The sequence below is a fragment of the Austrofundulus limnaeus genome, unplaced genomic scaffold (genome assembly GCF_001266775.1).
Source record: "Austrofundulus limnaeus strain Quisiro unplaced genomic scaffold, Austrofundulus_limnaeus-1.0 Scaffold34, whole genome shotgun sequence".
In the NCBI taxonomy this organism is placed as follows: domain Eukaryota; kingdom Metazoa; phylum Chordata; class Actinopteri; order Cyprinodontiformes; family Rivulidae; genus Austrofundulus; species Austrofundulus limnaeus.
Window position 1 is genome coordinate 960,869 of NW_013952436.1, and position 14,868 is coordinate 975,736.

The 14,868-nt window shown below is 39.6% G+C and overlaps 1 protein-coding gene across 1 annotated transcript in view; it reads left to right on the plus strand.

The window, feature by feature from the left end:
- Positions 1 to 14,868, plus strand: part of gria3b (glutamate receptor, ionotropic, AMPA 3b) — a gene marked incomplete at its 3' end in the record, with an annotated part of 129,869 nt that overhangs the window by 39,825 nt on the left and 75,176 nt on the right. The window contains 1 exon segment of the mRNA XM_014006069.1: positions 8,902 to 9,141. Within this exon segment, the coding sequence (XP_013861523.1) occupies positions 8,902 to 9,141 (240 nt within the window).

Sequence of the window (14,868 nt, forward strand, 5' to 3'; positions counted from 1 at the left end):
ACATGGCTAGACGTTTACTAAAATCAACTGCAGCTTCTTTTTCTTTAGAACCATTGATCGTTTGAGCCAGATATAGAAAGATTGTTTAAAAAAACACAATCTTTCAGAGTTTAGCACACAAAGAAACAGTAAGCAACAACACTCAAAAGAGGCTGCTACATCTTTTTTTCTCACATTTTTGTACACTTGGGTTCACCTACACTGATAGAATAAAAATCACCCGTTTTTTTTCTCACAAGAAAACATAATTTGCATTTGGAGGAGGGGTGCAAATGTRACAAGTTGTTTTCAAAAATATCTATATTAATGTGGACACAGTCGTAGCTGAAAATGAGCCAGTAGGGAATAAAAGTGAGAAAAACGGGAGGGTTCTGCACAGCTCAGCTTAGTCTTTTTGAAAGTCAATACCTTTGGTTTCATTAAATGCATGTATAGTATTGGAACAACCACGTTTGGATCCATAGGGTACTGCATATGTGTTGCTGCAAAGGAAAATCAGCACCGTAGAGCTATATGAGCTCTAACTGGTGCTCGAGAGGATTGACTGATTAAAACAGAAGAATGAGCAAGAATGCAAAGCCAGGGTTGAACTGAGGCAAAGCGGTCTGAGTATGTGTTGTGTAAAAGAGGCAGAGCTGCAGCTTCAGGCTGGTCTGATGCAGTCACAGTGACCAGAACATCACAACACCCAAAGCAGAAAACTTTACTCTTGCTTGAAACATCCACACAGACCTCACCTCCACGAGGAACTGTCTTGGATAAATCAAGATGGCATTGCTCCTGGAATCACTGAAGAAAGTCAGATGGTGTACATCAAAACGACATGGCACAAAGGGATGGAGCTTTTAAAAGTGGGGAAAGTGAAAGAGAAAAAAGGAGGGAAAAAACAAACTTGTTGCATGTGTGGACATACAGTATCTGGGGGTTTGGGCTTGCTCAAAGTTCAACCTTAAAAACAAAAGGACAGCTCAGCTGAGATAAAGAAGCTGCCAGATCTGGCCCCCTAGGATAGGTCTTGTGTCAGTGCTGGCCCAAATTAAGAGGGAATGCAGAGGAAAGTGGGACTTGACAAGGGCTGGAACTCTTACTGGCTCCCATTCATTTGGGGAGATTGCACCACTCACCCTGCAGCACTTACCCACAATACTGCTGTCCATCTGTTGAATCACTTATCAGGAGGCTCTGCTGTGTGTGTGTGTTTGCATCTGTGCGTGCTTGCATGTGTGTGACTGTACCTTGGAAGAGGTGCCTGTTGGAGGACAGATAGGGAGGAAATAGAATTAAAGCGGATGAAGTGAAATCCCACTCGTGACCAGATCTTTCATTCACGTGCTTAAAAAGCCAAACATATGAGCTCCGTCATGTTGTTCTTTGAGCATCACAAAGACAGACAAACTCCCATGAGCAGATGGAGCAAAAATAAATAAATAAATTTTAAAAATGAACTTCATTTTGTGTGAGCAGCCTTGGGAAAAATAAAGTCTGCCTTCTTTTAATCAGGGTTTTTATGCATTTGGCACATGAAAAAAACTATCTGCTCATTTAATTTCTCAGTAGGTTTTAGAACTTTTCAAATCCTAACATTAACTGAACACAAACTAGCATGTCATGTGTTCTTAAACAAAAAATTAAGCCAAAATGCTGCTTATCTGATCTAAAATGGAAAGTAGATGCTGCTCAAATGCACTTGATTGTTTTTATAATCAGTGTGGTCACTTCTATAAAAGCAGGAGTTTGTATGGGGCACCAAGTGTAAAATCAAATGTTAAAAAATGTCACTAACACATTTTCATACTTTAGCTCACTGAGGTCACTGTTCTTACATTATTTATACAAAATGTTCATTTTAAATGTTAAATGTTACGTCTAAGAGGTAAATCTAAATGTAAAAGTTCAATGTTAAATTTTGTGGCTAAATGTCGAAGTTTGCATAGAAGAATTTTGGAACACAGCCTTTGCCTTGGTGTGCCCGTTTTGTTGTGACGTCATCATCCTGTGACAAAAGCAACCGCTAACGCTCCCATGACAGACTCACAAAAACCCGGAGACGAAAACAGCAGAAAAAAACCAAAGTCAGCCTCCGCTGCCTCCATGATCCGTGGAACGTCCCAGACAGACAGCTGGCCGCAGCGAGCCGCGCCCCGGTTCCCGAAACCCCATAATGACAACGCCAAAATTCTGTAGCCGCAAAAGCAGAAACACGTAGGAATAATGCGAGAAAAGTCTGCGTATGTGATAATCAAATAGGATTTAATTGTGAGCAACAATCGAAACAGAACTGAATCAGGAAGGTTCTGCCTGCTTGTTACTGGACGCGTCAGCAGAACACAGCCAATAATATACATCATACCAACACCATGTGTCAGTTTACAACCAATCACAGATCGCCAAAGTACTGTTCAGCCAATCACAAGGCTCACACCCAAAGAGTATGTCAAAGTTCAGTGCATTGTGGAGGCGACCGGAGCCACCAGAAAGATTTGAGAGATGAACAGTGTCAAGGGGAAAACAGATAAATAATTAGTCAATGACAATGTTAAATGTTATGTCCAAGAGGTAAATCTAAATGTAAAAGTTCAATGTTAAATTTTGTGGCTAAATGTCGAAGTTTGCATAGAAGAATTTTGGAACACAGCCTTTGCCTTGGTGTGTCCGTTTTGTTGTGACGTCATCATCCTGTGAAAAAAGCAACGGCTAACGCTCCTAAAGATGACATTTAAATTTTCAATTCAAAATGTCTTCGTTGAAAACATTAAGGATGTTACGTGTGGCCCGGCAGTATGAAGTGCAGCTCAGACACGGGCTGCGACTGCAAGTGTGATTTTTTTTTTTTGTGTGTTAGCTGCTGCTTTTGTCGCAGGATGATGACATCATGACAAAAGATGCGTAGCAGCGGCAAAGGCTGCGTTCCATACTGAAATACCTAAATGTAAGCTACAACATTCAACTTTTATGTTGAGATTTATATGTTTAGATTTAGAATTTAACATTTAAATGTAATATTAAGTAAAAATTAATTTAATATAAGAACAGTGAGCTAAATAGGAATAAAATAATAGACATTTTTCAGTTATGATTTGTGTCAAAGACATTTTTTAACATTGTATTTTACAGGCATAGTTTGGGCATTATTTTGCTTTGGTCTGTCACATTGTCACAAAGGAAAGACAACAGCAGTGATCTCATAGAAGCAAATGTTTTTGACAGGYCTGTAAGGTTATTTTTTTAAACAATTAGGAAAGCCAAACACAGCATATCAGCACACATACTTCATGCCAGCTGTCAAGCACGGCGGCAGAGGGGGGGTTATTTGGGCTCATTTTGCAGCCACAAGACCTGGAAACCTTGTCATCATTAAGTTGACTACGAGGTGTTGGCTTGGTCCACTTGTAGGTCAGACCTCAACCCAGTTTATACATTGTGGTGGGTCCTGTTCAGAAACAAATGTCAACAAAGCTAGTGATCTGAGGCCAAAACTCCTCCACAGCCTTGACAATGAATACACACAGGGCCGGACAGGCCATAAGGAGAACAGTTTGTTAAGGACTCTAATTTATGAAACTTTTTCCTAATTTACATGCAGGTTGATGAAACTGACACATTATTTTTCACATCACCATTGTTTGGCACAGTGTTACTTTAAGTTGTGAAGGCTGCGTGATGTCAGTTTGTTTTGAGTGGGCTTGTCATCAAATCAGAAGGAAAAAATAAATAAAATGCTCCCCTAAAGTGACTGTACGTGGTTATCATAATTACACCTGTTCAATGGGTAAAGTTAGTAATCTGCTTAGCTTTAAWCATGTAGTTTTCTGTCATCATTTTTTGGCACAATATGTTGTGTTATAAATAAAATTAAATTAAGAATAAACAAAATAAATGTAAAAAAAAACTTTCTCTAAACTTGTTTGGGATAAATTATCACATTAATTTAATTATCTGAGCCATAGCAGTGAGTTTAAAAACAGAATGATGCAACTAGTTTAATGAAGAATCTGTCTCTGGTTATTAAATCAAGGGTTTATTTATGTAGGTAAAAGTATGTTTAACAACCTGTTAAAATGCACTATAAATCAGGAAATAGCCTTTATTTCATTCAAGATTTTCTGGGGGAGGACCCCCAGAGCACCCTTCAGTGTGCCCCTTAGACACATTAAAAGGCTTCTGAYGCCCCTGGTGATTTATAAACTAACACATGAAGTGCTCCACATGAGACTTTTTGTTGTATAAAACTATGGTTGATATTCATAGTGAGTTTAAAGGGCTGATACAGGACATGGTTGAATAGTAGTCAGTTGATGATGTGTGCAGACAGCTAAACTGAGCGCACTCTGAATACATGCTGAGTCTTGGTGGTTTGTGTGGTGGACTGGGATGGTTGGATTATTGTCCCAGTCTGCCCCTGAATACACGTCATACAGAAAATMATTTCACTGCTGCTAAAGGAGATTCCACAAGCTACAGATTCATAAGGGTGGACTTGGTTGGATGAAAATGCACTATATATATATATATATATTATAGGGGTGCAACGATACAGAAAATTCACGGGTCGGTTCGATACTTTAGTCTCACGGTTCGATATTTTTTCGATACAAAAAAGATAAATTTTCTTGCCCCTTTTAACTTGTAGTTCATTTATATTGATTATGAACATTTGTTTAAACCTCAAAAGTACAGTTTTTAAATTAAATGTTGCTGAAACAGCAAGTTTCTCAGTGGATCTGTGCTCAAAAATGCAGCCTAGGTGGAGTAGTCGAACACAGATCCACTGATCCTTCAACACAGAGCATCTTCAGAAGACAAGCTGATAAAGTAAATTTTTTAAATCTGTATTGTGCGATACAGCACTGTTCGATACGGTTCAGTATCGAATTGTTGTACCCCTAAAATAGTATATATAGTCCATTTACTTAATGTTTCACTTAGCTTTTCCATTTTAGCTTCATTTTTGTTTAATAAATACCTTGATTAAATCTGTTGTATTTTTTACCTCTAAGGTTTGATTTGAATAATTTTAGAACCTAGAAGAGAACAAATAGCTTGTTTCATTATTATTTGTTGATACTTAAATCCCTATATTTGAAAAGAAAAGTGGATTTTCCTTTCCCCATGACTGTATTCATATTTGATTGCATCTTTTGTGTGATTAGGATGGATGTATAAAATATGTCATGTTGAGGGTTTACTGATCGCAGCTCAAAGGTTACTTACACCCCTAATTTAAAGCGAAAATCAAAGTGATTGAGCACATATCCATCATGCAATCAGGAACAAATATTTGACACAACTGTAAAAAGGTTGGATGGAGTCGTCATCCGTGTCAACCAGCTGCTGCACTGTGACATTCAAAGCGTTTAGGGATGGTGAGGATGCTTGATTGCTCTGTGGGAAGACTCGAGAGTCAATCAGAATATGTGAGCAGACGTTCATGATAGAGCAGGGGAGAAAAACACACCTGTAGCTCCGAAGTTTACCCATCAGTGGCTTCTGATTTATTGGAAGGCGTTTAAGCCTAAAAGTTTACTCTGCCTCTCAACAGTGCAAGATGCAAATGCATGCTAACCTTTTTATTTGTCTCTGTAAGAATGTTTTTTGTGTGTTTATAAGAAAATTTTAGACACACATGTTGAATTTAAGAAAAGCTCCATGCAATAATGTTGCTGTTTGTTTGTTTGTTTGTTTGTTTGTTTGTTTGTTTGTTTGTTTGTTTGTTTGTTTGTTTGTTTGTTTGTTTGTTTGTTTTATAGCTGCTCCCCTTTAAGAAAACTTGCCTAAGGATTTGGTGATTTTTTATGCTAGATGCTCTTGCTTACACAACCCTAGCTCCATGTCTTACTAAAGTATTGCATCCATAAAATCCACTTTTGTGGCCTCTGATWGTAATATTACTCCCATTCGTCTATGGACAAAAATGATTGGAACTGTTAAAAAAAAATGATTGGATTGAGTAAAATTCAACATGGCTGTTAAACCCAAGCAACCTCAACCAATATAAAAATGTCTGTAACTCAGACAATTTTACAGATTTTGTGTTAAAATTTAGGATGAAAAAAGGTGCTTGCCCTTAAGATGGGCACAATAAAGTGTGACCACAAGATAATGTTGAGCCTAACCACAAGTGACTGAAGTATGTCATAGTAATTTATTCCTATGTTAAAAGTTAAATTAATTGAAACTTGCCAATGTTAACAATCAAAAGTTTCTGTATAAAAATTATAGGAATAAGTATGTTGTGCCCATGCATTATCTTGTGGCTATGAGGTAGTAATGCATGGGCATGCACTTATTTATTTTTTGTTTGTTTTCAGATGGGCTCAGTAGTTTTTAACAAAAAAAAAATACAAAAACTATTCTGGCTTTGTCACAGTTTGTGAGAAAGAACTCGGCAAGACAGATTGAACAAGAACATGAATGGTAATAAATAGCATTATTGTAATATACATTAGAAGATAAATATAATATCAAAAATAAAAACTTAATACAAAGCAAAAGCTGATGAAAAAAATAAGAAACGGAGCAGTAGACATGGCCTGAAGCACAACTATTTTCAACTGATTAAGGAATGAACACAGAATGATTATGGACATGTACTGATAAATAATAATAAATAAATGGAACCTGGCAAGATGACCATTATGGACAGGTGAGAGTGGGCAGGAGCTGAAATAGCAGAAAGTGATGATCGAAAAAACACACCTGAGTGACAGAAAATACAGGAAACAATCACAAGAACTAAACACCAAAGACAAAAAAAAAAAACATAAAACACAGCAACATGAGAAAATAAACAAATTCACAAACCTCAAGAAACACTAAGAAATCCAGGATATCTTAGTAATATAGTCACTTATTATCTAAAAACATCAGCTCTACCAAACAAAACATCAGCTAAAACAAATGTTTGCTTGATGTTACTGAAGAAGTAATTGTGTTCACAAAAAAATAAAATTTGGGGTAAAAAGAGGCTGTCTCTCGCCGCTCCTTTGGATGGAGTTAAGTGAAGCGAGGACAGGAAGCAGCAGCACTCACAGCTGCTGTGAGTGTCGCAGTGACTTGTTCACTGTGGATGAGGGAGCAGAGAGATAACTGCTGGGAGCTCCTGCTTGGAGCTGGAAGCCTTCGCTGACTATTGTGACATTTCTATTCTGCTTTTCTGCCACTTTTCTAACCAAAATGTTGCAAACCAATTTGTAAGCCTTTATTGACACATTTCGCTTAAAAGCAAACTGTGCTTGGGGTTGTTGTGCACTATTGTACATTACATGATTGAAATAATAGCACGTCAAGACCTAATAGGCTCTTTTTATTTCCACTTGAATWAAGGAAAGCTCATACTACACTTTGATTTTCACTGAAGCAAAYTTATGTTTGATTAAAAATGAGCATTCCTTGAAAGTGTTCATATTGCCCATCACCATGCATGTCAAACATCTAAGTCTTGCACAGTTTTTTAGTGCTCAACATATGTGATTAAGATGCCTCTCAGCTACTACCACACCAAAATGTATCTAAACRTCTATAAAACTGACAGAGTTGTAGCCCTGTTTGAATTTGCTAAGTTAGATCAGCTCTGGAAAAAAATGAAGAGACCACTTTCAAATCATCAGTTTCTATGATTTTACTCTTTATATGTATGTTTGAGTAAAATGAGCATTGTTGTTTTATTCTATGAAGTACTGACATTTCTCCAAAATTTCAAGCAAAGGTTTAGTATTTATTTGCAGAAAATGAAAAATGKTCAAAATGACGACAAAGATGCTGTGCTTTCAGACCTCAAATAATGCATAAAAAAGTTCATGTTCCTTTAGAAACAACAATACTAATGTTTTAACTCAAGAAAAAAAATCAATATTTGGTGGAATGTTTTCCACCAAGTACAGGGAAACTGTGCAGTGGTTTCTTCATTTGTTTTCCAGAGCTGTATGTGGCAGCCATCTTGAGTTGGGATACATCCAAAAGTTTATCATCCAGTGATTACTTTCTGAAAGTTTCATTAAAATTTGAACACATACACACACACTGGTTGCTGAGGATAATTATATCAAGTCGGATTTTGGAAAATATAGAAATGAACCTTGGCACTCAATTGATGAAGTATTTTTTGCACAACTTGTTTGTACATGAATTTTGGTACCACAGAAAATGTGACTAAAATATGGGTCTATAAGATTTTCATATTGTTTCATTTGTCCTGATGCATCTCASTAAYCCAGGTAGAAAAAATCWAAAAGAAAAAATAAGTAGGTCCTCTGGATGGGTTCTTCTTTAGTGAAACGTTTCATCTCTCCTCCAAGAGACTTCTTCAGTCTGATGARTTTCAGGTRAACTCAGCCTTATAAGCACTGCCTCCACWTGGACAAAYAGGTTAGTCACATGTAAAAGAGGGCCATCGACWAACAAYAGGCTTGATTGGCTCTATTGATCATAGAGGGTCATGTGCCCCATCACCTGAACAATAGAGYCAATCAAGCCTAYCGTTAGTCGATGGYCCTCTTTTGCATGTGACTAACCTGTTTGTCCATGTGGARGCAGTGCTTATAAGGCTGAGTTYACCTGAAAYTCATCAGACTGAAGAAGTCTCTTGGAGGAGAGATGAAACGTTTCACTAAAGAAGAACCCATCCAGAGGACCTACTTATTTTTTTCTTTTTGATTGTTTCAGTTGGTTTATCATTTCCATTTTCCACAACATCCTAACTTGTTCTAAACTTGGGTTGTATTCAGATTCCTTTCCTTAGTCATCAGAGGTTCATCAAGCACTCAAAGAGCCGTTTAGAGCAACACGAATCATTGATTTTCTGTTATTCGTTTGTCAAACAGTGAACTATGACTGCCTGAGGTGATGAATTTGAAAGGGAGCTCCTGCTGACGCATGTCCTCTTGCTCTCTGCTGTCCCTGCAGTTTGCTCTCAGTTCTCCCGCGGGGTGTAYGCCATCTTCGGATTCTACGACAAGAAGTCCATGAACACCTTGACCTCGTTCTGYGGCGCTCTGCACACCTCCTTCGTCACGCCCAGTTACCCCACGGATAACGAGGTGCAGTTTGTCATCCAGATGCGGCCCGCCCTCCGGGGCGCAGTGCTCAGCCTGCTCTCCCACTACAAGTGGCAGAAGTTTGTTTACCTATACGACACTGATCGAGGTAAGTTAAAGGGCAAATCTTGAGTTGGAGGTGACTGAATTACAGCACAGAACTATGTTAGGGTGACACCGAAGTTTAATATGACAGCTCTGTAAACGCCTGAAGTGTTAACATTGCACTCCCTAATAGAATATTTTTGTTATGTAAATGAGAAATATATTCACTTGCAGTGCATCASACTTGTAATAACAAACTCCACTTTAAAACAATGGCAGTTTTACGAGCAATAACCTTTGGATCATTCGAAGAGTTGACTGGTCGCTGCCAGTTAATCATGTGTTTAATCGTGTTGTTGATATTGGCTCGTCTTTCATCTGAAATGAGGTATGTCACAGCGGCTACTAAATTGTTTGCAACTAAAATCAGACTCAATGGAAGCCCGTGGAAACCGCTTATTGTGTTGCATCAATGAGGGGGTTCGGCGTATTCCCCAGATTGCGGTGCACTGCATTGTTGATGCTGTGTATATGACAACCTGTCAACAAGGCAAAGTGTTCATTTCTTGGCTTTCTAATGTCAGATGGGAATATGAGCTCATTATCTCTCAGTAGAATAATGATTCTCTCCTCCTACAATAACTTCAATTTGTTCAAACAGCAGCTTGGCAGGGAGAAGGATGTGTGAAGGAGATGACAGACAAATCCAAATACTGTCTCTCTTTTTGAGCATGCCCAACACTGGTCTGATTCTCTCGCACTGTCCGTTTAAAAATGACTACAAACTGTAATTTGTTACGCAGCTGTAAAATAAAAAGTGCAAATTATACACCAAAACCTGCAGCTCCCATTGGTATACTGTGCTATGACTTTTGATAGCAATTTGTTGTACAATGTAGTCAAAAAGAAAAAAAAATTGTATAGGTCTTCTGGACGGGTTCTTCTCTAATGAAACGTTTCGTCTCTCCTCCAAGAGACCTTCAGTCTGAGAGTTTCAGGCAATATTCAGGCTTTTAAGCACTGCCTCCATGTGACTGATACTCACATCACATGTCTATCGTTGACACCTAATTAACACCTATTGTTAACAGGGGTGGAGTGATACTGGCAATAGCTGCACTGTAGGAGGGGGACAACTGAAAACGGAGGCCTCCACCTCTGTTTAATGATGGACGGTCTTTCTTCACAAAAATGGCTTCTTTTACTCCTCTCTCAAACCAACATTCCTCTCTATCAAGAATGAGAACATCCTCATCTCTGAAAGAGTGACCGCTGGCCTGTAAATGAGTGAAAACTGCAGAGTTCTGGCCATTAGATGTAGCTCGTCTGTGTTGGGACATTCTTTTGAACAGTGGCTGCTTTGTTTCCCCGATGTATAACTGGTCGCAGTCCTCCTGGCACTTAACAGCATATACAACATTGCTCTGTTTGTGCCGGGGTCCCACTGGGTCCCAGTGGCTTTCAAACCCCAAAACACATTACGGCAAAGGCTGGTTCACCCCAAAGATCCGGTTCCCCGGCACAAACAGAGCAATATTGTATATGCTGTTAAGTGCCAGGAGGACTGCGACCAGTTATACATCGGGGAAACAAAGCAGCCACTGTTCAAAAGAATGTCCCAACACAGACGAGCTACATCTAATGGCCAGAACTCTGCAGTTTTCACTCATTTACAGGCCAGCGGTCACTCTTTCAGAGATGAGGATGTTCTCATTCTTGATAGAGAGGAATGTTGGTTTGAGAGAGGAGTAAAAGAAGCCATTTTTGTGAAGAAAGACCGTCCAGCATTAAACAGAGGTGGAGGCCTCCGTTTTCAGTTGTCCCCCTCCTACAGTGCGGCTATTGCCAGTATCACTCCACCCCCTGTTAACAATAGGTGYTAATTAGGTGTCAACGAYAGCCATGTGATGTGAGTATCAGTCACATGGADGCAGKGCTTAAAAGCCTGAATTTTGHCTGAAACTCTCAGACTGAAGAAGTCTCTTGGAGGAGAGACGAAACGTTTCATTAGAGAATAACCCGTCCAGAAGACCTATACAATTTTTTTCTTTTTGATTTTTAACCTGGACTACTGAGATGCATCAGGATGTAGTCAAAATTTTATTAAAATATATTAAGAGACAGATGGGATTCTGGGAAAACACACAAGTCAACCTAGACCTTGATGGAATTCTATAGCTCAGTCATACTTCACAGTAGAAACATCATTCAAAGTTTAAAACGGATCACAAACATTTTGACTTTTGTCCTTTCTATCATTTTTTATTATTTTTACAGTTTTTACCACAGAATGTCCCACTGACATAAAGTTATAGATCAAAATGTGGCATTTTTGTTTTTTCACCCTGTGTCTCTCTTACTACTGTAGTATTAATGGGATTTTCTCAAATGCACCATCAAGCTTCCACGGATGTTGGTGAACTGTAGCTCAATTCACTTTATCTTTCGTGAAGCTATTTAACTCATCTGATCTTCTACATAAAACACGATACAAGCTGTTAGGTCCCTGTACGACCGGTGCCAGATCTTGGTCCGCATTGCCGGTAGTCCGTCGGACTCATTTCCGGTGAGAGTTGGACTCCGCCATGGTTGCCCTTTGTCACCGATTCTGTTCATAACTTTTATGGACAGAATTTCTAGGCACAGCCAAGGTGTTGAGGGGATCCTTTTTGGTGACCTTAGGATCACATTTCTGCTTTTTTGTGGATGATGTGGTTCTATTGGCTTCATTAGATCGTGATCTCCAGCTCTCACTGGAGCATTTCACAGCCGAGTGTGTAGCGGCCGGGATGAGGATCAGTGCCTCCAAATCTGAGACCATGGTCTTGAGCCAGAAAAGRGTAGAGTGCCTTCTTCAGGTCGGGGAAGTGGTCCTGCCCCAAGAGTTTAAGTATCTCGGGGTCTTGTTCATGAATGAGAGAAGAATGGAGCAAGAGATTAACAGGTGGATTGGTGCTGCGTCTGCAGTGATGCAACAATGCTTCATTCTGTTTACAACCTTTCATAGGCACGCTGGAAAAGGGTTAGCCTGGTAAAAACCAGACCCTTGTCCTTCATTTTGCTTCGTACAAGGGTCTGGACTCTCGCTATAGAGAAGTGATTCTTGCTGGAGGCGTGGCCTCTGTTGAAATTTAAAATGATTGGATAGGTTGGCCGCAACGTATGTGTATGCCAGCTCCACTGTGAAGGAGGCTAAGCTAAGAAGCTAACTGGAAATTGTGTGCCCTGTAAACAACCGTACTGAGAGGAGAGAAGTACCGAGCTGAACAAGACGACTGTAAATGAGAGCTGCTGCTTTGTCAGATAAATTTAATGTAATTTGGAAGTCTTATCAACACGGAATGACTTCAATCACTTCCTCCACTGCCGTATGCTAAACTAACTAGCAGACACTGCGTAGAAAATCGACGTTCTGTTCTCTGATTGGCCCAAACAAAATTCTCCTGAAGAAATCCTTGTCTATGGGAGAAATCCCAGACGGAGCAGTGAAGGAAAACTAGAATTGAGCGGAACAACTATGTAGGAATGCAAGGGCCAGGCTATAAAAGGGTAGTCTCCTTTCAGGACTGGACTGGGAAATAATTAGGCTTACAAGCTCAACAGGTGTGTAGTTCCACCAGGTGTTTGCCAACCGTTGTTGCTGTGGAGCTGTGTGGGGGAGGCGAGGGAGCTCGGCTGCAGACTGAGCTCCAGGGAAAATAGGTGGTGCTTTGTACTGGCACACGTTTAGGTAGCTCCAAATGTCTACCGCAGGAGATTCAARGGTTTGAGTGAAAGCAACACTCTGGTTATGTGTTTGATGAGGTAATGACATCATAACATGATATAAAGCTCAAAAAAGTAAACTTTGACTAACCCCCAACTGCCTCCCTTTATTATCTGATGAAAGTTGTTGTGCCTTATTTTTCAGTCTGCCTCTCCCTGTTTGGATGACAGACTTGGGCACATTGTTACAATGGTGACCATAATGAGCCACTGGCAGCATTAATATTTCTTTTTATCTTGGTTCTCTTTTCCCATCTTTTACAAATCATACATTAAAAGCTATGCACCTTTTTAGTGTAGATTATTACAAAGGTATGTTGGAGCTCCGAGTTATAACTGCACCGGCACCCTTCAGATTTTTGTCTTGTTATAGAATAGTTACATGTATCCTATAAAAAAAGCCTGAACCTGCAGGTATGTTTCTGTCTTGTTGTGTTTTTAATGGTCCAACATGACACCATCACCTCTCTATATTGAGCTTTAAGGCAGAATACAAAATGTGTTTTATGCAGGTTTTTCTGTCTCTGGGTCTCCAGCCTTGTTTGGTCCACAGCTGAGGGCCTTAATCCTCCACACAGCCCTGCAGATAATGTGTGGTTAATTAGGGTCATTCTGACTAGGACACTCACTGGATCTCCCCTGTGGATGCTTGAAACCCACATGTCCTTCAGCACAAACCAACCCCTAATCCCCACATTTTTACTTCTGTCTAGCAACTAAGGCTGTCAGGGGCAGAGCTTGATTCATCGCAGAGAGGGAAGGGTTAGGAGGGAGTAGCCTGAAATACGAAAATTGAAGAGGTGTTAGAAAGATGGGGTGAGAGCGATAACAAACGGCCGTGGTCTTTGAAGAATTCAAAGGGCAACGCAGAGAGGTAAAACAAGGAGAAGGAAACAAACACGAATCCAGTCCGGCAATTAAGGCAACAGCAGGCGCTTGTGATTTACAGCCTGTTACTTTTGTACAGACAATTCCCAGTGCAGAGCACATCCGCGTGCCGAGGCGCATGCCAAACCACTTTTACCTCTCTTCTTACTGCCAGCGGTGTAAAACGATCCCTTATTAGTGGGAGGACATTGGCCCCAGGAGGGGATTAAAGTCGTTTATTGATGCACTTCATCCAGCACTTTGGGGGGCTTTGACACTTGGCTCATCAAGCAGACAGATGTGTCAGAGAGCCTCTACCTCCTCTTATCAGGTAGTGCAGCTCCCCCAACATTGTGGACAACTGACTGCTGACTAAACCAAGAGGGGTGACAGGGGAAAATAGTTGTTTAAGGGTTTGTTTTCATTTTACCATCCAGGTCTGATGGGAAAAAGACAATCCGATGTATTATACTACAGTGGTGTGAGTTGTTTAATCTATTTCTATTCAGATTTTTTTTTCATCCACACACACTACAGACTAGTAAACTGTCATTTATTAATGCAAAACCATTCCCAGATCTGTGTATTCAAATTAAGGGTTAGTTTGAATTTACATAACTCAAAATGAAATGAAGATCAGTTCCTAACAGTAATGAGTTATCTGTACTTTCAGTATTTACACAAAGACTTTGGAAACTGAAGTTTAGCAACACTATTTGCTGTCTGAAAGGCTTCATTTTATGGTCTTTGCTCTAAAATCAAATAGTGTGTTTTATGTGCGATTGTAAAGATTGTGAGTAGTAATTATCTCACCTGAATCAGACAGCAGTCAGCATTGTTACTTTAGCGTTTTGGGTTATTTTTAATGTTTCCATGTGGATGAAGACATTTTTACAAATACTATTGGGTTTGCAAAAATATTTTTAGAAACCAAAATAAAAAAGGTTGTTTTAGAAAAGGTTTGTTTACACATAGGCTACGTTCACACTGCAGGCAAATCCGACCCAAATCCGATTTTTTTGACCCATCTGACTCATATCCGATTTTTTTATGACAGTCTGAACGCGACAAATCCGATTTTTTCAAATCCGACCCAGGCCGTTTCAGTATGTGGTTTTAAATCGGATATATATCTGATGTTTTGAAAGCGACTGCATTG